We start from the raw sequence: 21,309 nt of genomic DNA, 5'->3' as shown, positions 1-21,309 counted from the left end.
CCACATCTGTAACACAGTCCCACTGTTATTTCATATTTACCAGCATCGGCCTGGGATGGGACCGGTCATTTCAATGTCACAAGCTTGTTTCGCAACACATTCCGCAGAGGAAAGAGAGTCGGCCTGTGAGACACTTCGAGTTCCTGAAGTGGTCGAGCGGAGAGCTGCCGGAGAAACCTCAGGATCTGACGGACGCGATCAAGGACATCAAGCAGAGCTGTGGCAGCAGCAAATCACAGAGGGGCACTCCTGTCGTGGTCCACTGCAAGTAAGAGAACCTCAGAGGAAAACGTGCATGTGACCAGGGTTGGGTAGTTATTGATAACATGCAATTATGATAATACCATCAGATTAGAAAGCAAAAGTAACTATAATCAGCGCAAATATTCGTGATATACAAGTATGGTATGAATTTGGAAACAAGTCAAAAGCAGTAAATACTGTCACTTTCAACCATGTAATGCTGCAGCCCACTATGACCTGGAAAAGGTCTAGTAAAAGGGATTCATTGAGTAAAATGTGGTGCTGTAATATCTAAACCTTTCCACCGTGTGTGTGTCTCCCTCTCTTCAGTGATGGCTCGTCCCGTTCAGGGATTTTCTGTGCCCTGTGGAACGTGCTGGACAGCGCCGACAGTGAGAAGCTGGTCGATGTTTTCCAGGTGGCCAAAACTCTTCGCAAGGAGAGGCAGGGCATGCTCTCCAGCCTGGTAAGGAACAGGAGCTGGATCTGTCAGCGCACAGTTTGTCAGCTTTCACTTCTGACAGCGCAGAGTGAAGAGTCTGGCACTTGGCTGGTCATTGATGTTTTTTATATACCTTCTAGTATCTGTTTACATGTCTTCTGTGCACTGCAGTTAGAACTATTTCAAACTCAGTTTGAATGTTGCAGAAACTAATAACTCCCCTTCATTTCAGCTTCTTGGCTCACGGTAGTCTAGTTAGAATAGTGATAGTTTTGAGCATCCTCACAAATCTGCCTTTGTCTCCGACAGGAACAGTACCAGTTCTTGTATGACGCACTGGAGGGGGTCTTCCCTGTCCAGAACGGGGAAGTGAAAGCACCACAGGCCTCTGCGGCCATCGAGATTGTCAATGAAACCAAAGCAGCAGAGCAGCCAGCTGAAGAGAAGGACGAGCAGCCAGCCAGCACTACCAGCAACGGCCAGCAGGGAGCAGCAGAGAGCGCTCCTCTTATGGCTGAGGGAGAGAAGGAAGTCAAAAAAGAGGAGCCTGAGGAGGTCTCCAGCACTCCCACTGAGACAGCACCTCTGGAGGACGCCAGCAACGGCTCCACTGTCACTGTGGAGGTCTGAGCGTGCTGATGGAGGCATGACCGTGCCTTTTTTATTTTTTATTTTGTGGAAATGTGTGCTTCAGCTGAATGCTTTTTTTTTTTTTTAAATATACGTCCTGAATGTATAAACATTGTAAAGCTTTAACACAGTGTGGTTATGAATGAGATTTGTTTAAGAATTTGATCATATGTTTTAATGTCAATTTCCAAAAAGAAAAAGATCCGAACTAAGTTATAAATATTTTTATGAGTATTTTTATGCAAATGAGAATTTCTGTGAGCAAAGTTTACTGGATGCTGCCATCAAACTAGGGCCCTCGGATTTACTGTATAGTAAGACTTAATTAAAGAGCTTAATTTTCATTATACAGGAGACAAGATGTTGTTTTATACCCCTGTATCTCTGGGTTTGGTCATGTATTCATTTCCTCGCTAAGTAAACAGACGATGGTCTACATTTATACATACCTGGTGTAGCTGAATAATATAGTCGTTGAGTTCAAAACTTGTTTTGTGACACTGTAACATTTATTAAAGGAGACTTCCAAAGGGAAAGACTCATGCAGAGTGCTTGCTTATTAGTGTTTTCATTTTTTAAAGCAACATTTGCAACTTTTTCACCCTAAAACAACAGCTTCAAAATCGTGTTGATGGTACAGTGCCCTGTGACAGGGTGAGTGGTGTTTTCAACACATCACATTGGAAAACCATGTCACATGATATTTCCACTCACTAGGCAGGATTTAGCAATATTAAGGTGAAAGTCTGATGACAGTTGAGAGGTCTTTCGCTACATGTTGCTCTAAATAAAAGCCATGGCAGGTTGCGCAACAGTGCCCTAAAGTTTAAAGAAAATAATGAAGCCTTCCAGTTTGGTTCAGTTTTACTGGTGGATTCTGAAAGTACCCCCATGTCCAAAAAAACATGGCAAAAGTGCACCTTTGGATGCCCCTATGGTAGATAAAACATTATAAGTTGCCCTTCCAGTGCCTCAATGAATCTTAGTGCCTAATACACCTAGTCCCACCATTTTTTTTCACCACTGCCCTGCAAACATCTTGAGTCCAAAGTCACTGAAAATGTCTGCAAGATAAAATAGTATGATATATAACACATAGGACAAACTGTTGAAAACTCACAATAATTTATTTTTTAACATTTTCAAATCAGCAGTTTGTGCAGTTATTGTCAAAGGCAGTTTCAAACAGTTACAAAATTTAAGACACAACAGACAAAACAAAGTCTCCATTTTCATAATTAGGACGATCATGTAAACCATCAATACGAACTGATGCAAGCTGCTACAGTCTCTGTTAAATCTATAAATATCCATCACAAATAAAAGTGTGTAAAAAAAAAAAGAATAAACTATGTATAAAAACCATCAAACACTGTAGGATCAGGGAGAAGGTTTGTGCTTCTTTCACATGTTTTAACAAATCAAACTTCTGTGTTGGAGGCTCAGAGAAGATTTGGGAACGTTACACATACCTAAACATGTCAGCTGATGTAAAGACATGCAGACATTACTGTAGACAAATCAGAGGATTCAACAGCTTCCTCATACTGACTGCCTGGTGTGTGGAGCGACAGCACAGAGTAAGAGTTAATTGAGTTAACTGCTGGCTTTTATGTGCATTCATCACGACTCAACAATACTTGGAGACGAGTCCAAAAACAGCTTTTGTGGTAACATACAGAACATGTATATGACATAATAGCATTGTTTTGGTGAGAAAGTGCCAAATACTTAGTGAACAACAGATTAATCCTAGCTCAGATGGGCTTTTTAAATTAAAAACGGGCTTATAAAAGAATTATGAAATATTCAGCAGCTGCACACGTGCTGCTTTTGTTGCAGAAAATGGAGGAACCATTCGGACAAGTGCTTTCAAATACACATGAAGGTCGATAAGATCATCGCACACCGATGTCTTTGTCACAGCTGGATTTCAGTTTCAACAGATGCCGCAGCGAATGGCTACATTGCAAAAGTTCATTTTTTCAAGTGACATCAAACTTGACATTTAGTGTAGTAAATACCACTTTTGCATCTCAATTCAAGCCCTCTCACTACTACCACATAATTTATTAATTAATCAATCAACTATAAAAATAAATTCTCGGTTATCGGTTCAAGTTATTTTTGAGGAAAAAAGTCTAAATTATCCTAGTATTCCAGCTTCTCAAAGGGGCACCATGGAGTTTTTTGGAGAAGATATTAAAACTCAGAATTTGAATAGTTACAATATTAATGATGTAATAATACAAACTCAGAACTGAGAATTTTTTTTTCCATAACTGAATAAAGGAGCTGTTCTCACAGGAAAATGAGGTCACAGAACACTGTTTGAAGCTAGAAACAACAATCGATTAACCGAGGAAATAATCAACGGATCAATCAACAATAAAAATAATTGTTAGTTGCAGCTCTTTACTATTGATTTAACATCTCATTATGTACATGAGATTTGTGCAAAATCTTTGGCCCGTTCTGTCCATACAAGGTTATGATTCATTGCTGAGCCTCAGCTATTTCTAGATTAAGCCGACACATTTGACTGAACACACATTTCCCTGAATTTCAAGAAGCAGCAAACTAACTTTCACTTCTGCTTCGGTCAGCACTTGATCCTTCTTCGCTTGTTCGGCATCACAAGTCACAACTCACTCACTCATAAACCACATTTCTCTGAAATGCCAGAAGCAGCATAACTAGGGTGAGTATTAGCTGAGGCTACATCTACACAGCCAAACCTCTGATGAATTGGGCCAAGATAATCATTTGGATCACCTCTCGGAGGTGCCGCAGAACGAAGAAAATGGCCAAAATATCAAATGTGCATTTAAAATCAAGAAAATGTCTTCTCACCTCTACAAGAGGCAAGATTTGAAATGTATCATTATGTGTGAAATTAAAAAAATAAAATAAAATCAAGCTACAAACATCTGATATATACACAGAGACATTAATACTTACCTCATATGTTTGGAAAATGTACCATGTAGCTAGTTTTTCTAAGGTTTAGACTCTGCTGCTGTTTTAAGAGGGGCAGCGTAACACAACCAGGAGCATGTTTCATGCAAACCATTTCTTTTACTTTTCTTCTCCACATTCTAGGAATGTCAAAGGTCCAACCAGGCAATCAAGTGTTATCCTCTCTAATATGCAGCTTACAATACAGTAGGTGACACTTGTCCACAAAAGTCACAAGTTGTCACTTTTTCTGCTCAAGAATCTTCCCATTATCCACTTTGTCCTTACCGTCAGTGTTCCTTCTGCCCTGGCATCGTCATCAACCTCCGCTTAAAGGCACAGCTGTATCTTCCCCAGCTCTATGATGAGGACAGGGAGCAGCTCCTCTGTCTTTCAGCTCAGCAGCTGACAAACCTGGAATCATTTTTGAATCCCCTGTATCATGTCGCACTTTCTCTTGTCCAGCCTGTAAGTGGACCATTTCAGATAAACTGGTTCTTTTGGCTCAGCATCAGGTTCAACAGCTGAAACTAGTGCAGATTACCAGGGCCCATAAAGTGCAACGTCATCCATGACGGACTGTGACAACCACTGGAAGCAGCAGCTTTAATCTTCAGTCATTTCTTGTCCTTGCTGTTTGCCTTTTCCCCTGCGCCACCGTTTGATGAGGTTTGCCTAGCAGTGGCAGGTCGGACCTGGGAGGGGTCAGATGTAGCCTTGATGCTGTCAGACTGGGCCTTGGCCGTCTCTGGACGCGTTTTGTTCTCCTTCTTTGGTGGCGGAGGTGCGGCCGGCTCCCAGAGGAAGAACTCATGCAGGAGTGTGTTGACAGCCTCAGGACACTCCATCATGATCATGTGACTACCGTCCTGCAGGACCTTCAGGAAGCCCATTAGGAGGATCTACAGAGAGATTTAAAAAAAAAAAAAAAAAAGCAATCATCATGAAAACAGCACCAATGAATATTCTGTGCCAAAGTTGCAGCTTGGTTTCAGACCTCTGAATCATAGCACACATGTTTCTCAGTGATCAGTTCTGACGTGAGGTAAACAATGCTACACAGTTGAGTTCACTGAAGGGAATGATACAGTCTTCTCATTTAATTTCAACACAACAGTCCCTGAAGCTCCATCAATTTTACACATACAAATTTGTTCACTTTTGGAGTCCTTCTAATTGGCCTTTTGTGACTCCAGAGGAAGCTGCTTGTAATCTGATAAAATGCCTCCAGTGATGTCACTCCTCCTCCTGCATTGTGGGTAATGGGGGAAGGAGGATTTGAAAACTAGTCCACTGGTCTAACATGGCCCTCCTATAACACCGATATATTCATGGGCATTTTAAAAACAAATCAACCCAGCAGAACCTGAGATATCATCTTTTTTATTCCACACATTCTTCTTCCTTTTCAAAACCTGATGCCTTCATTACCCACAAGGCAACTTTGGTCATCACTAGAGGCAATTTATCAGGTTACATGCAGCTTCCTTTGTTGGCCATTGTTGACTAATGCACAGCTTAATCCTGCAATAATGTTAGCTACTTGGTGGCTGCAGCAACAAGCTGTAAACACAACATTGATAAATGGTGAACTTGAGAGCAAACATTCGCCCATTTCCGCATCCATGAGACATGTTCGAACATTAACATTCATTTGGAGACGTTTTTCTGGCCTCCTGTGGTCCAATCGTTCTCCTTTTAGCACAGTTTTGGTCTCCACCAACTTATAAAGGAAACATCTGGTTCTTTATCAGCTAAAGTTCTATGTTCACCAGGTCATCAGTGGTTCTGTCTTCCTGCTGTTGTAAACACTGTGACAAAAGTGTGTTTGGCAGGGACAGTTTCCCAGTTTGAATGCAGGCCTCCCCGCACCTCTGCCATGCGCTGGTCCTCTTCCACCGGAACAAACTTGTCGTGCATGCCGTGAACCAGCAGGATGGGCACTGTGAGTTCAGCGTGGTAGACCTCGTCCCCCTCGGGCCAGTACTGCCCACTCATCATGGCGCGCAGCACAAAGGACGACACGTTGAAGGCATTGTTGTCTTTCAGCAGCTGCTTCTCCTTGGCACCCTGCCGCGCAAAGCCAGCCCTGTAGGGAGCAGAGCGGGGCAGATTTACCTGAATTACCGATGGCTTAAAAACAATAGGATTCGGCTGACATCAAACCGTGAGGGAACTGAACACACGAAATGCCACATGAAGGTGGAATTTACATAAATATCCCATAAGAACACAGCCAGCTAAATAAATATTTGATAAAAGCTGCAGGGTATGTTTGAGAGGTTAGGATCAGATTGTCACCGTCTTCTGGCAGGTTCAGTGTGTCCTCATCGTGTTTTGCTCATTTTTGTGCACCAAATGCAATTATCAATTTTCATATAAACTAACCCAACAATAATTTGTGCAAGCTAGTGAGGAGTTTTATTGCCTGACACCCCAACGTCAGGGCTGCCGCTGAGCTTCTGTGGCCCTGGTGGTTGCAGTTTGTCCTGCAACGTTGGCACTAGTCAGCCATTGTCGACAGCTTTGAGGAAGTCTGTCCTTGAGAGAAAAAATCCTGATTGGCTGTCTGGCGACGCAAGGTCATTGCAAATGAGTTACTGCCTTATGTTTGCCCACGCCTCTATGCATCTTTTTTATCAGACATCTCCTCAATTGGAAGTGGCTATGTTATGTTGCCACTTATGGTGTTGAAAAAGCTTGAGTATCCAAAGTCCTGAGCTAGCTGGATGCTGCTGTGGTCATGGCGATGTGTTCAAGTCATGCCTGGACAGACCACATGAGGCAGCGCAGTTGTGTCGCCATAATTATTTGATGTCAGTTTGGTGTGTCTGGGACCAGACCCTACACATGAAAGAGCATACAGTACTGATTATGTTTTTTTTTAAAAAACGTGCACGGAAATTCATATGGGGAGGAAAAATTTGCCTCGAGGGGGGGTTGTCATTTGTCAGTTGACTGTCGACAGATCAATCTCGTCTCTGTTACTGTTGCGTCGCTCTCTGTCTTACTTGAGGAAGCTCCACGCCAGCAGCGGGGAGAGGCAGTGAAGCACACAGGTGGGCAGGTTGAAGATGGAGCAGAGACTCGGCTCCAGAGCGGTGGGACCACCTCCGTTGATCATCACCATCTTGTGGATCTGTTCCGGATACTCGTGGGCCAGGAAGGTACAGAACGACACACTATGGCAATGAGAGCAGAGGGCTGGTTACAGGACAGGCTGAAACAACCAGAGTGACTGTGCTGTTAGTTTTGTGTTAATCACCTTTGAGCCAGAATAACTCTGGACAGTGTGGTGAGAGTGAGAATTCTGGCATTAAAGTTTTTCATTTACTTTTTTTTGGTTTTCTCACATTTTTTTGGTTTTCTCACATTTTTCTCCATTTTCAGACACTTGATAGACCAAACAACTAATTGATTCATTGAGAAAACAAAGGACGGATTAGCTTCAGCCATACACTTATTCTTCAGAACAAATCAAAGCACCATGACAGCGCACCATAATACTGAACAGCCGCTACAGAAAAAAATAGTATGTCAGTACAGTAAGTAGCACATCGGTCAATTACTTATCACATTAATTATAAAATTCTCCAGGCAAATATAATGTCAAAAGTGTATGAAAAATATCCATCACTATCTGCCAGAACCTACATTTCCACAGATTCTTTGTTTTATCCGACCAACTGTCCAAAAACTTAAGCAACACAATGTAACTTCTGCAAAACAAATCAGTGTGGCTACAAGTGGCACCCGCAACACGATGGTAAAAATACTAAAATGTTGTGTATGAGTTCCACATTAATATCTACAGTATCTTAAATTTGCCAGCTCAAACTAACATTACGTGCCGGAACGTACTGTCATCCATACTGAATTTGCATTTTAATGCTTATGAATTTAACCTTTCATTTGAAAGAGAGGGATTATGTTATGTCTTCTTCTAAATCTCACAGTGTGACTTTGAGAAATTACATATACAATCATATTAAGTTCAAAAAGCTGATCATAATACTTCCGTTCATCGTGTGTTGTGTTGATAAATTTACCCATAAGAATGTCCTATGAGAATATTCCTCTTGCGTGCATATCTCTTGAAGATAAGTCTCATGTCCTCAGCCAGAGCGTAGAAAGTGTACGCCGCAGCTATTTGTGGCGCTGAGCTGGCTCCATGACCCGCCAGGTCCACAGCAATCACCTCATAGCCCAGCCTGGAGAAGAAATCCAACTGGCTTCCCCAGATGTCCAATGAGCCTCCCACTCCATGGATGAAGAACAGAGCCACGTCTTGATGAGTCCCTTTACAGGCCATTATCTTCCTCTCGCAGTCGATCACCACAGTGCGCTTGGGTCTCCGCCTGCGCTTCCTGGGCTGCTGCGACTGGTCAGCCTGTCCGGCAGCCGGTGCCACTCCTCCTGCTTCAGCTGCCTCATCTTTTCCAGCCGCGACAGACTCCCGCCTGGACTCTGGGATGCTGACGGGCGGAGAGGAGTTACCACAGTCTGTCAGTTCAACCTCCACGGTGCTGTTGGGCTCGGTATCTCCATTTTGGCAGTTTTTCAGTTCGGCGCTCGCCCTGTCTCCCAAGTTCTCAATGAATAGCTGCCCGTTGCGATATACTGTGATCTTTCGTTTGCAGCTGACACTCCCACCCTGCCCGGTGGGCTCCTCCAGCACCGGCCGGTCAGGGATGATATGTCGAACCCGCAGGACGCGGCCTGGTTTCACCTCCACAAACTCGTAGCCATCAGCTGGTTCTGAGGTTTCTACTGGAACCACAACGTTGGCTGACTTTGAGCTCAGGCAGCAGAGAAAACCCTCCATAAATCTGGTCAGCATGGCTGCCAGTCTGTAGGGAATACAAAACATACATAAATCAGCACATACATGCAAATGCAAGGTCACAGAAACTCAAAGGCACATAGATTAGAAAAGCAACCATGTTTACAAGCAAGTTCTTTAAGTTTGCATAAAAGTTACTTGTATGAGATTTTGAACATAGCAGCAAACGATTTGCTGAAGAGATGGCATCCCGAGCAGAGAATGATGTCACACTCTGAGATCTTATCTGATCTTTGCTTTCAAGTCTTCCCTGCGTCTGTTGTGTCAACACGGCGGTCTGGTAAGAAACTTTCTCATCTCACAGCCAAACACTGAAATATGTTTCTAAAGAAATGTGTGGGGCGAGAAAAATGGACTGTGCAGTAACAGTCTTCATTCTTCATGGTTGGCCAACACAGCCTCGTGTGAGAGTGTCATCTGAGTGTGTGGGTTTCCAATTTAAAGTTCAACACAAAATCATAAAACGTCTTGTTTTTATGGCTAAAGGCGGCACTCAAATATAGCCCTGAAAACATTTCAAGTGAGAAACAGGCTATAAATGGATTTTGATTCATATTTGCTCAGCACTGCCTTGATCTAAGATTTTTTTCTATTGATTATGAACTGTGAGTGTTCATAAATACACAAAACATTCACCAGATGATGGAATCTGGCCATGACAATTTAAAAATCAATATTGTGCATAATCTTCATTGTAATTCTTTCATCACACAACTGGTGAGATTTTAATTCTAAGACCTAAAAGATGAACAATTATGTGCACTGTATGTTATTTAAAAAAAGAATATCTCTTACATCATTATCAAATATGAGCATCTACCCCCCAATCACTCCATCATCGCTCTATTGCTGTATTACATCATGCCATTAAATAAATATATATACATCACAACATGTGATTATTCTTACTGATCTGCAGAACAACTTGAAATCTCAACATCAAATGAGCATCTGGGTGCCGTTCAAAGAGGTAAACAAGTCAAACGAGCCTCTACAATCTGGCATCTAATTACAACACAAACCCTTGAGACTTTCTGTCAGACGTAACTGAGCAGCATCCTCCCTCAGCAGCGCAGACTGTGGTGGTATTAATAGCCGGGGACAGTAATAGCTCCCCGGGTTAAAGCTGTCCACCATGTGACCATTCTGCTGCGGGACACGCTGTCTGTCAGAACCAACAAACAAACAGTAATGAACTGATGTTTTTTTTTGTTTTTTTGTTTTTAACTGAGTTTGCTCTCTCAGTCACATTTACGAACAAAGGAGATTTGGATAGTTATTTTGGTTTAGATTAAATTGATCTAAGTCTGGGCAGTCCTCACATGTTATGATATTGTGGAGAGATGATAAACGTGCACATCAACAGGTAAAGATAATTACAGCCAGCCACAAAAACAAATTCGGCCTCTTCATGAGCTCCGACTGCTTATTTCAAAAATAGTGCAAACAAGTTACCATCTGAGGAGTTAATATCAGGGGAATGAATGAGACTGAAACATACCTCATACACACTAGAGGTACAGCACGTTAGGCCGTCAGCTGATTATCAACCATGGCAACTTATAGCCACCAAGCAGGGTCTGCAAGTCTCTCTGCTGGTGACATTATCCTGCCTTCCTGTTGCTCCCCTCCCTGCTAGAGGGGATTATACTCTCTGTCTCTCTATCTAAGTCCACACAACACAATCTGTCCATCTCCTCACCAGAGTGGCACCAGTGTATGGCCACAGTCTTCCCCTCTGTGTGATTTGTTGCATCTTTTTCCTCCACTTTCAACCCACCAGCTACTGCTTTTCATCCAGGGATTATGGAAACAATGTGATAGGGCATTCCTGCTTTTCTGGCTAACCCTGTGCCCTTTTTCTGCTTATACTCGCACATCTTTTATCCAAACGGCAGTGATGCACCGTGTTGTGTGTGAACCGAGGAGAGGCAGAGCAGGCCATTCCGATATCACCGAGGGTCACATTCACCGCTAAATGTCTCTTTTTCTACCATAGACCAAACTGATAAAAAAAAAAATCAGCTGTGTTTACATGGACCGTAATATTCCACAAATAATCACAATAATAGCCTCATCAGAATAAACATGCCTCATGTTACCAGGGTGGTATAACCCTTCCATTCAAGAAAATATAAGTGTACAATAACCATGTAAACACTTCATCTGATCATTTAACTCTGAAAGGAACAAATACATTCTGTATATCTGTGCTTGTTTGTCTTACTTGGGGATCACATGAGGTGATGCTGTGTCCTGGAACAGAGACAGAGAGAAGAAGAAGATGTACTTTATTAACCCCTTTTTTTAAAAAATCTGTAATTTTTTCCACTCTGTTGTTAAATCTTCTACATACACTGGCCTGAATAAGAACAGAGAATAGAGCCTGTACACAGGGGATTGTCCATATGAGGTGCTTGGAGCAGTTAGGCATTCAGTGCCCTGCTCAAAGGGCACCTCGACAGTGCTCAGGAGGTGAACTGTCACCTCTCCAGCTACCAGTCCACACTCCATATAGATTACTGTCTAGTCTACCCCAACATCAACCCCCACCCCCCCTTTTTTTTTTCCTTTTTTCTTGTTTCTCAGTTAGGAGGAGAAATTATTCAAACAAGTTTTTGAAAACAAGAACAAACCTGGAATCCACTGAACCAGAAACACAAATATTCGGTCCATTTTGAAAATGGCATTAGCAGACAAAGCGAATGAGTGAATGAATGAATATCTCTGGCAGATTAGATGCTTCACAGCAGAATCACGCTGTGCGTGTGATAAAAGTTATATCCTTATCTCTTATCGGATCACTTTATTAAGTGTCCATGTAAACAGTTAAAATGAAATCTCTAATCAGAATGATTTCCTTCGGTTAAAAGAATATTGTCCATCTACAGAAGTAGTGGTGTGTGTCATGTGTTTTGCCTCTCTTTTACTGCAGTCTTCCCTTGCCTTTCTTATCCAGTCTTTATACATAATGCAGTGTGTAGAGCGTTGGTGTTGATTGTTTTTGCGTAAGAAAAAACTAGCATCAGTTGAAAAAGTTTTGATATTTAACATTAATGATGAGCAAATAACTGAGCAAAAGACTCTTCAAGATGGAAATAAAGACTGTCCAATCTGTCTCTTAGGTGAGGCTGTTCAGCCTGCACTGTGCTTGATACAAGTGAATGTTACATCATGCTGCAGATTCAGCATACTTCATTCAGTTTGATGGACAACACAGACCGTCCTTAAACATGCCTGCGACGGCTGTGATTAGACATTATTTGGTGTGGCATTCATAGACAGGGGAATGCTGCCTCTGAGGTCTTTTTAAGTCAAGTCGATTCTATTCATAATGCCTAATATCACAAATCACAAATGTGCCTCTCTGGGCTTCACAATCTGTACAGCATACAACACTTTCTATCCTTGTTTCAGATCAGCAAAAAACTCAAAAACTCAAAACTTTCACATGGAAAAAATTTAAGAAAGCTCAGGAATGGCCCTTTACAAAACTTTGCAGCATTACACAAACTCACCACTGGGTCAGCCTGCCAAGCACCACCACTGTTTCATCTGCTCACCACTGGAGCAGTCAGGTGTTAAAGGGTAACTCCAGCATGTAGTTGTCAGGTTTTAAGGAGGAAGATTACGTGCAATAAAAAAAAGGTGTTCTGTGTCGATTTTGATCCTTTTTTTTTTTAACTGTCCATAATGAGTCCAACACTGTAGACCAGTGGACTGCTTTTAAAAACCTGGCACCTACATTACCCACGATGCATCTGAGCCACTGAGCTGTCATAGTTTGAGTTGTGGTTTTGTTGTATCCTGTTTTACCTTGCTTTTAGTTGGTGCTTTGCACTTTGTTTGGCTTTGTGTCTTGTACATTATATTTTCTAGGATATGGACCTACAGCTTTATTCTAATGCTCCCTTTTTGTTCTTCGCCGGCCGGTTTGTGTGACATGAGTGACATGACTGGAGGTAATTCATCGGATTGCATGCAGCTTCCTCTGGAGCCGCAAAACGCTTCTTTTAAAAAAATCACATATGCGGTAGTACTACCCAAGACCCGTGAACATACTTTAATGCACACAAGACTTCAACTGCTTTGTTAAAGAGTAACTCATGACAGTGATGAGGGAAAGGTAGTGGCTGCAATTAATTTTTTTATGCCACAGATATTGAAGATGTTCAGAAGTTTTTGTTTCCATACACCGGTTCATACGCCTGAACTTAGTATATAAGTCAATACCAAGTATCACTTCTATATCAGTGCATCGGAAATATATAAAACACTACAAATATATATGACGCTGTATAGACCTACACCTAACCGCTTGCTCAGATTTAAAGAGGTATTACGCCATGTGTAGAGAAAGCACTGTTCTCTTCAGTACGATCCTTGTGCTGTGATTCATTATCATGCAGGCCGGCCTCCCTTTGCTTGATGTCTTCTGTTTGGACATCCTTCTGTATAGTGAAGCGCCGCGGTGGGTTTGATGCCTCCTGTAGTCTCTGCTGTAAGTGGCTTCTGTTGTGGCTACAGGAGGCTGTTACATAACGATTCGCACAGGTCACACACAAGCACAGTGAGGACAGGTGCCAAGAAAAGAGCTGATACTGTCATGGGGATTCAAAACAACTACAGGAGATTCACTGCCGATGGACCGTGGCCTGTCAAACTGTCGCTCGCTGTCGTGTGTCACAAGTCGATCAATAATGTTTTTTATCTGTCTTTGAAGTATGTCTTTCGGAGACTTCACAAAAACATTGAAAGATCTGCATTAGATTACTGTGGATTACACACCTCCAGACAAACATACTATCACCTTCAACAGGCAAACACTGACTAACACTCAATAAGCTTTGAAAGGGCATTGGACCACAAGTTGGTTTAGAGGCACTGGACTTTCAGAGAGACGGTTCTCAGCAAAGTGGAATTTATTCAAAAACCTTTCAAATTGTGTGATTATGGACGCTCAGCAAAAACTTCAAATTGTCACATTGATATTGAATTTTAAACAGTAAGAAAATAAAAAGTTCAAACAGGAAACAGTGTAAGGGCTTTATTGTTTGTTTGTTTGATTGTTTGTTGATTTATTGCACACTAAAGTAGCTTTGCTGCTGATCTTGTTAAAATGAAGCTTATTTGAGCTGTTTCTTTGTAAAGGTGATGGCCTCATCTACTGAAAGGCCACTCACTCCAGTCTGAAACACCAAATGAGGCAAGTTCCAGAATATGTCACCCTCTGTGGTCAGCTCTGTTAGCCAAACAAATCATAATTCCATATTTTATCACACCTATTAACCGGTTTGTCTTGGTCAGCAGCAACGCAACTTGGCATGCATCGACCTAGTTCCTGTCTGAGTCCTACCATCTGAAATATAACCGATGACACGACACTATAAATAACAAAGTAAAACTAGAAATATGCGTCAGGAAAGAAAAAGTGCTTACCTTTATTTTTTTCTTCTTCTTCTTTTCTTCGTGTAATATGATCAGATTGATGTGGTTTTCTCATGAAGCATCGAGGAGGCAGGAGAGCTATAATCTGGTGCAGCCAATCCAATAATCTAATTTATCTGGATTCTGTTGTCCGGTAGGCAGCCTCCACATGGCGGACAGTAGTACGGTATCAACACACTGACAGCATATCCTCCTGTGCTTTCAGAGGTAAAAACACGCACATTATGTGCGTCTTCCAGCTCTCCAGATCCATGTTGGAATATCGGTGCGCCGGAGTTCAGCCGCATGTCAGGCCGGCTTTTAATCCATCAGATGAGGGAGCGAGTGAAACTCTGCGCCGTCCTGGTTCAGTTCAGTCTGTGGATGTGGCGAGCTGCCCCCTGCTGCTGAGTGACGCCAGACGGCCGGTGGATGTATTCTGATGGACAAAAACAACTCCTGAGCAGGCCCGCGGCATGAGATGAGATGCAAAACGTAGCAATGTGGATTTAGAATTGATTGGAGAAAAAAGGTGACAATGGGAACGCAGCTTTTGTCTTATCATTCACTAGTGCCTATATTCAAATGAGGACAAAACCATCTGAAGGTCATTCACATGTTGCAGGCTCCAGACAGTCACAGTAACAGTAGATTATGTTCACTGTCTTTCACAGTGCAAAGTGTGTAAATCATGGGCAGATGCAGAGAAATATTCACGAGGTGGCAGAAAAACATTTCTAATTTTGTATATGTGCACATGCACATATACACCCATATAACCCAATATCCCTCACGCTGAGTGCTGTATATAGGCTGCTGTATGCTTATTCTATCCCAAACAGTCCCATACATGGATGTAGGAGCTAGGGGTGCTGAGGGGCTCCAGCACCACCTAAAATGCTGGTTTACGTTATGCTGAGTTTACAAGCAGGCCCAAAAGACAAAAACAAAATGGAATTGACAGTGGTTTATAAAGTTTCTTCTTACTTAGCTGCTCACAAAATCAAGCAATATTTTGAGAGAGTCTGGAAACTCCCTCTTCATCTCCATGCTGTTATTGACTGTAGTTGGTATGGCTGCTTTGACCTATAATATGTTGGTGTTCAAGTTTGTGGCCTGCTGTAGTGCAAAGACTGCATCCCTTGTCACATATATCAATAATTGCTTCCAAATAAAGATATTTTAACTCAAAACATGATGTTATTGTGGCACATGAGTACAACATTGAAGAGGAATCACTCAGTTGTTAACATTTTTAAGATGCATGACTCTTTGTTGAACATAAGCCCATCTCTCACAGAATAAATTGTGGCAGGGCATTTTTAGCCACCCCTTTGGGTCTGCTGATGGTGCTGACATGTGGCTGGAGTTTGTGGGGTGTAAGTCCCAAAGGTCTGGATGATCTGGCGTCAATCAGGCCCTTACCAGCCTGGGGAGGTCAAGTTACATCATGTTTCCTTAATGACTGGCATTGTTCCTTCGACTGTTCATTTACTACATTTTGTAAATTGTCATTATCTTACATTTTAATATTTGAAATATTGTTGTATCTGTTTTTAACACAAACCTCCTCAAGTTACCGTGTAAACATTTTCCACACTTGCAAAAAATATTCCCTCCTTTTCATGAGCATGTCCATTCTCCAGCATCATGAGGGTCTGTTGCTGTGGCGGTTGCCATGGCTGTTGTTGCTAGGACTCCAGGAGGCAGGTGCCAGTGAGGTGAGACAGGACCACAGAAACCAAGACCCAGTGAACACACCAAATGAACCAGTAATAACTGAGGTTAATTCAAGGTTTACCTTTGTATGTTGTGATGGTTGTAAAGCAGGATTCACTGATGTTAATAATATGATACTCTATACAATATTATATATATTGTGTTATAGCATGGGATAGCTGGAAAGATCAAATATAATTAAATTCACTTTTATCGACCTACTTGTATGTGAAGTCACCCTTTTAAACTGATTGTTCATCTTTCTTTGTTATTATTCCTTTTACTGCCTCCCATGTAATGTCTTTTTTCTTACTGTCCTTTACTGCTTTTATTTGTTGATCTTTAACATATTTATTATCCTTTATTCTTTTAATTGCTCTTTATCTTTTTATCTGTTCTTAATTCCTCTGATGTGATGTCGTCTTCTGATTGTCTTTTATTAATTTGATTAATTAATGTGTTTCTACTTTTCCTCTCTCTTTCCTTTTCTGCGAATTTGCCTGTTTTATGGCTTTTATTCCTTTTTACTTGGAATGACTCACATTGTTTTATTTGGGTTTTTACATTTAATTTGCGTTCTTGTTTTAACTCACCATGGACTCGGCTTCCTTGTGTTTGGCTTGAATGTTGAGTGTTTATTTCGCAATATTGTCATCCTGTGTTTCCTGCTTTCACTTGTTTGTCAAAGCACTTTTAAATGTTCTATATAAATAAAGTTTATTATTGTCATTATATAAATACACGGTTTTGAAAAAGGCTCAGAAGTACTGATGCAGCTTTGAAACCAGTTTTGACAGAACAGAATAATATAATCTAATATTTTTATATCTTAGTTTGATATACTCTGGTCCTGAGAGAAATTACATTTCAATCATCTGTGCGTTATTAGGCTATTTTATAGTTGCCAGACAAACTTAGACTAAACTAGCCTTGTCAACTTTCTGATGAGTGTACAAATAAATATCAGTTCATACAGGAAGCATTAGCACTGAACACTTTTCTGACTTGTGTCAGTAGATGGGGATGTTTCTTATGAAAAAGCTCATCATGCGGGAGAGCCAGAGTACAGACCCAATGTTTTAGGGAGGGGTTAAGACATTTTCTGTCTACTGATTGGCTGTCAGAGCAAGCTGCCACCACGTGGGAGTACGGCGGGGCCAATGGGTGCTGATGGGGGCGTGGCCAATAGAGCGTCGCAACCATCGAGCCAACATGCTAGCTGAAGAATTCCTGTGTAACTAGCTTTGCTAACTCGTGCAATGACAAATTGGATTGTTATTTCTGAGTGTAGTATCGGTTTTTCATCGACACTTGGATCTAGGATGAAAACAACGACTTGTGTGTGAAGGTCGCTGTTTTCCGTGCCAAGAAGACACGAAAAAACCGCTGTCTCGGATAAGTAGCCACCAAGCTAGCGCGGCTACTTGCAACATACTCACACTGCCTGCCATCACTAGCAGCACAACAGACCGCTAGCTCAGTCCACAAGTCGGCGTGGCTTCGTTGGAAATTCCTAGCATTATCATGGAGAAGGTAATTATCCCACATGACCTAGACTTGTAATGTTAGCTGCTTTACAGTTGTCAGAGGGCATATGGTAACACCGAGCTAGCTAACTGTGGGTAACAGATAGCTGCTAGCCACACCTGCTCCTCTTGTTGGTATTCATTCACCAAGGCCACGCCGGCATCGTTTAGTGCTCTGACTCGCTCATTTGAAACCACTTACTGGATACTCTGCTGTACACTATCTGGTATCATCACCTCCAAATGGGAGGTTACGGAGAGAGCAGCAGGCCCGTCGGCGTGCATGGGTTTGTTGAGATGAGGGAACGCCCAGCACTGATTCAGTGACCGGTATCCTGTATCTCCAGTCATTTGCAGAGACTCCATCGGTGCTCTTCGCCGCCATCCTCTTGTCTAACACCTGTCCTTCATAACCCTTCACACGGACACTGTTATCAGCTGATAATTGGGAACTATGAAATGCCACAGTTGAATACGTCTGTTGATTAAAGCGGATAGAGACATATGTTGGGCTTTCTTTGTTGGGGTCAGATTAGATGCGGGAGGAAAGCAAATACATGCACTCAGCCCGAGCTTTCTATGGCTTACAATCATCACCATGCTCTCTTCCCACAGGCTGATTTCTTGAAAGGACTTCCTGTCTACAATAAGAGCAACTTCAGCAGGTTTCATGCAGACTCTGTTTGTAAAGCATCTGTAAGTCCTCTATGATATTTATCTCCTCATTATTATGCCTGATGAATATTTACTATGGATTAAGTAATGAACAGTTGTCTAAAATATTTGCTCATACACAAAACAACTCATATAGAAGTAAAATGTCTGCTTCAGTGTATCACTATATCACTGTATCACCACTATAACATTTTTTCTGCCACCAGGCATATGGTCAACTGGTGATACATTTCTGTTCTAGACTAAATGACTGAATAAATCTGGTTTTTGTCCTGAGCTGTTATTCAGACTGAGGAAAATGGATAAGATCCAGCTGCCATCATTGCCATTTTATATAAATTATATGCAACAATGCATAATAAGAATGCCTAACTGTAATTTGTGATCTCTTTTTGTCCTGTCTTATAGAATCGGAGGCCCTCTGTGTACCTCCCAACACGTGAATACCCTTCTGAACAGAGTATGTACCAAACTTACACTGTAGTGCTCAATATCAAAAACGTGGCAAGAAAAAAGTCTAAACTAGACACAAATGTAAGAAACCAATGTTGTTGTAGTTTGTTGATGTGTTCTCACCGAATGCTTGTTAACCAAGAGTGAAATGATGTCACTCTGCCGTCAGTAATATGCTGACTGTGTTCACCCTACAGTTATTGTAACAGAGAAAACCAACATCCTCCTGCGTTATCTCCATCAGCAGTGGGACAAAAAGGTGAGCATGTGCAGGTCTTTCAAGTTCAGTTCCTAAACCTGAATTAATTCATTGATGGTCATTTTTGGAGTCTTTGGCAGCTGAATTGTTATCAAAAAGAAATTGTGTGGTTTTACTGACTGCTGTTTAATCTTTTTATGTCACACAGAACGCAGCAAAGAAAAGGGAACAGGAACAAGGTGAGGGTGACAGCCCAGCACCCCCGAGGAAGATTGCCAGGACAGACAGCCAAGAGATGAATGAGGACTCATAAGAGTGTGTGTTTATTTGTGTGTGAAAGCAGTGTGTGAGTGTTTGTGTATACTGGGTATAGCCAGTGTAAACGAGCAACAAACGCAACAAAGGATAATCCCGACTGAGTAAAGACTGATGGTCATTCTGCACTGTGGCAGAGCAAGATGCCTTTCCTGGCACAAAATTGAGAATTTACCATAGAGGAGAGGCCATTTAAAGTTTGGTATAAAGAATGATCAGAAAAACTAACCAGAGAAGGTCTCAGCGTGACTATCAGTCACTGACTGAACAGAGTTGTTGTCAGGAGGGAACTTAATACAGATGTTTCTTTTATTTATGTTGGCTATTCCCTGTGTGAGTTGGTAGATGTGAAAATGTTTGTATGCACGCGAGTGTGTATTGTGCTGTAATGTTCATGTGAGGTGAATGAATGGTGGAAAAGTGTCCGATTAGATTCAAGATCAGAGATGGACTTGACAGATGAAGTCAGACACTACCCTACAGTCTCATAACTGGTACATTACATGTGTAGCCTTCAGTCACCTGGAGAGACTGTCCTGATTTGTGCAAAGACAACATTTTGTTACTGTTTTAATTTTATTATAACTATTATTGTTTATGTATGGCAATGAGCTTCCTGCCAGCCACAGTGCCCACCCTCTCAGTTTCACTGCCCACTCTGCAACCACACGGGGGCACTGCGACATTTCTCCCCCAACTGTCTGAATCAACTGAACCAAGAATGCACTGTGAAGAACAGCACAAAGTAGGAGCAACTCTTCCAGAATCTCCCCTAGATGTATGTTTATGGTGAATATGCATATCTTCATTCTATTCTGGGACTTGTGCTCATAGGATAAATGTTGTGTTGGTGTTTCTGAGAAATATTTTTACATCTAGCACCACCTTCTGGCTAATGGATTCTAGTGAAAAAAAGGCATTTTCTCTGAGTTTTAGCTGTAATCACATCCAAGGATTTAAAAGAAAAAGATGGAGGATGTAAATTGTAACATCAGATGTTCTGTTGCACAACAAGGTAACAGCACAGATAGTGAAGGAAACTCTGTATAGGAATGCCTGGAAAAGGGAAAAAGAATACATTAAGATGTGTGTAAATAATTGCCAATACCACAATTAGTTTATCCAATGGAGTATCTTTGTGTCTGCCTTTTTGTAAAATAGTACATGTCCATGGATATGACAGAAAATGACCCTTGTGAAAGTAAGGAACCCCTGTATCCAGGGAATGTTGCCTTGCCTTGCATGTTGATGGCTGGGTATTCCTGGAGCAGTAATAAAACATAAGGGGTGTTGGAGTTGCGTTGTTATCTTGTGTGACTGTGAAAGGTATTAGCCTATAGGCCTTAGAAAATGTCATCTTGGTTTGGACCCTCTTCTAACCCCCCAGCTCAGTGCTGTCTCTTTAGCGCTGTCTTTGTGACAACCCTGGATGTTCTCTGTCCGGGAGCTGGGGGGATGTTTAAAGAGGAGTTATATTTTCAGCCATAGAATGCACAATAAGCATGCACAGCAAAGTGCAGTCGCCATCCTGCCTTGTTCCTGAGATTCAGTTTGTATTGGTGTCCTATACTGTACAACACTGAATAAAGCTTCTTCATTTTTCTTTTAAATGTTCTTATCACTGCCCAGCAGACTCACATCAAAGCCTCCTGTCCTTCCTGTCTGTTTTTCAGTCGATGCTGCAGTGTGGGTTGACAGTGTGATCAGTCATCTCCGTACCTACAGTGTACATACCGTCTGTTTCTGAAGTGTAAAAACCACGTTATGCTTCTGCTCAGATAGACTGTTCTACAACACCCTAAGCCTTGCCCCATATCATGTGTGTTAGGTCAGATATGTTCTTTTTAGCTTTGCTGAAATAAAACTGGATTGAAACTGG

At 41.8% G+C, this 21,309-nt stretch overlaps 3 protein-coding genes across 5 annotated transcripts in view; 2 read left to right on the top strand and 1 right to left on the bottom strand.

Annotated features, from left to right (window-relative positions):
- ptprc (protein tyrosine phosphatase receptor type C) overlaps positions 1-1,859 on the top strand; it is a 21,955-nt gene extending 20,096 nt beyond the window's left edge. The window contains exons 28-30 of the mRNA XM_037114967.1: positions 108-268; positions 574-709; positions 995-1,859. Of these exons, the coding sequence (XP_036970862.1) occupies positions 108-268; positions 574-709; positions 995-1,315 (618 nt within the window). The 3' untranslated portion in view covers positions 1,316-1,859. The remainder of the gene's footprint in view (positions 1-107; positions 269-573; positions 710-994) is intronic.
- abhd8b (abhydrolase domain containing 8b) lies at positions 1,388-18,382 on the bottom strand. Of its 3 annotated transcripts, XM_037114201.1 has the most exons (7): positions 17,991-18,382; positions 14,556-14,982; positions 11,344-11,372; positions 8,323-9,123; positions 7,285-7,455; positions 6,146-6,362; positions 1,388-5,175 (listed from the first exon to the last, which is right to left on the bottom strand). In XM_037114201.1, the coding sequence occupies exons 4-7, from the start codon at positions 9,111-9,113 to the stop codon at positions 4,891-4,893; spliced, it is 1,464 nt and encodes a 487-aa protein (XP_036970096.1). In that variant the 5' UTR covers positions 9,114-9,123; positions 11,344-11,372; positions 14,556-14,982; positions 17,991-18,382; the 3' UTR covers positions 1,388-4,890. The 3 variants fall into 3 exon arrangements, with proteins under 3 accessions (XP_036970096.1, XP_036970095.1, XP_036970097.1); XM_037114200.1 differs by lacking the exons at positions 11,344-11,372; positions 17,991-18,382 and having other exon boundaries at positions 14,556-15,001; XM_037114202.1 differs by lacking the exons at positions 11,344-11,372; positions 14,556-14,982; positions 17,991-18,382 and adding an exon at positions 10,139-10,247.
- Positions 17,429-21,309, top strand: dda1 (DET1 and DDB1 associated 1). Its single transcript, XM_037114203.1, has 5 exons — positions 17,429-17,795; positions 18,404-18,484; positions 18,872-18,923; positions 19,114-19,175; positions 19,324-21,309. The coding sequence occupies exons 1-5, from the start codon at positions 17,787-17,789 to the stop codon at positions 19,426-19,428; spliced, it is 309 nt and encodes a 102-aa protein (XP_036970098.1). The 5' UTR covers positions 17,429-17,786; the 3' UTR covers positions 19,429-21,309.

Source organism: Acanthopagrus latus, chromosome 11 (assembly GCF_904848185.1).
Source record: "Acanthopagrus latus isolate v.2019 chromosome 11, fAcaLat1.1, whole genome shotgun sequence".
Lineage (NCBI taxonomy): Eukaryota > Metazoa > Chordata > Actinopteri > Spariformes > Sparidae > Acanthopagrus > Acanthopagrus latus.
This window is presented reverse-complemented; position numbering and strand designations above follow the sequence as displayed.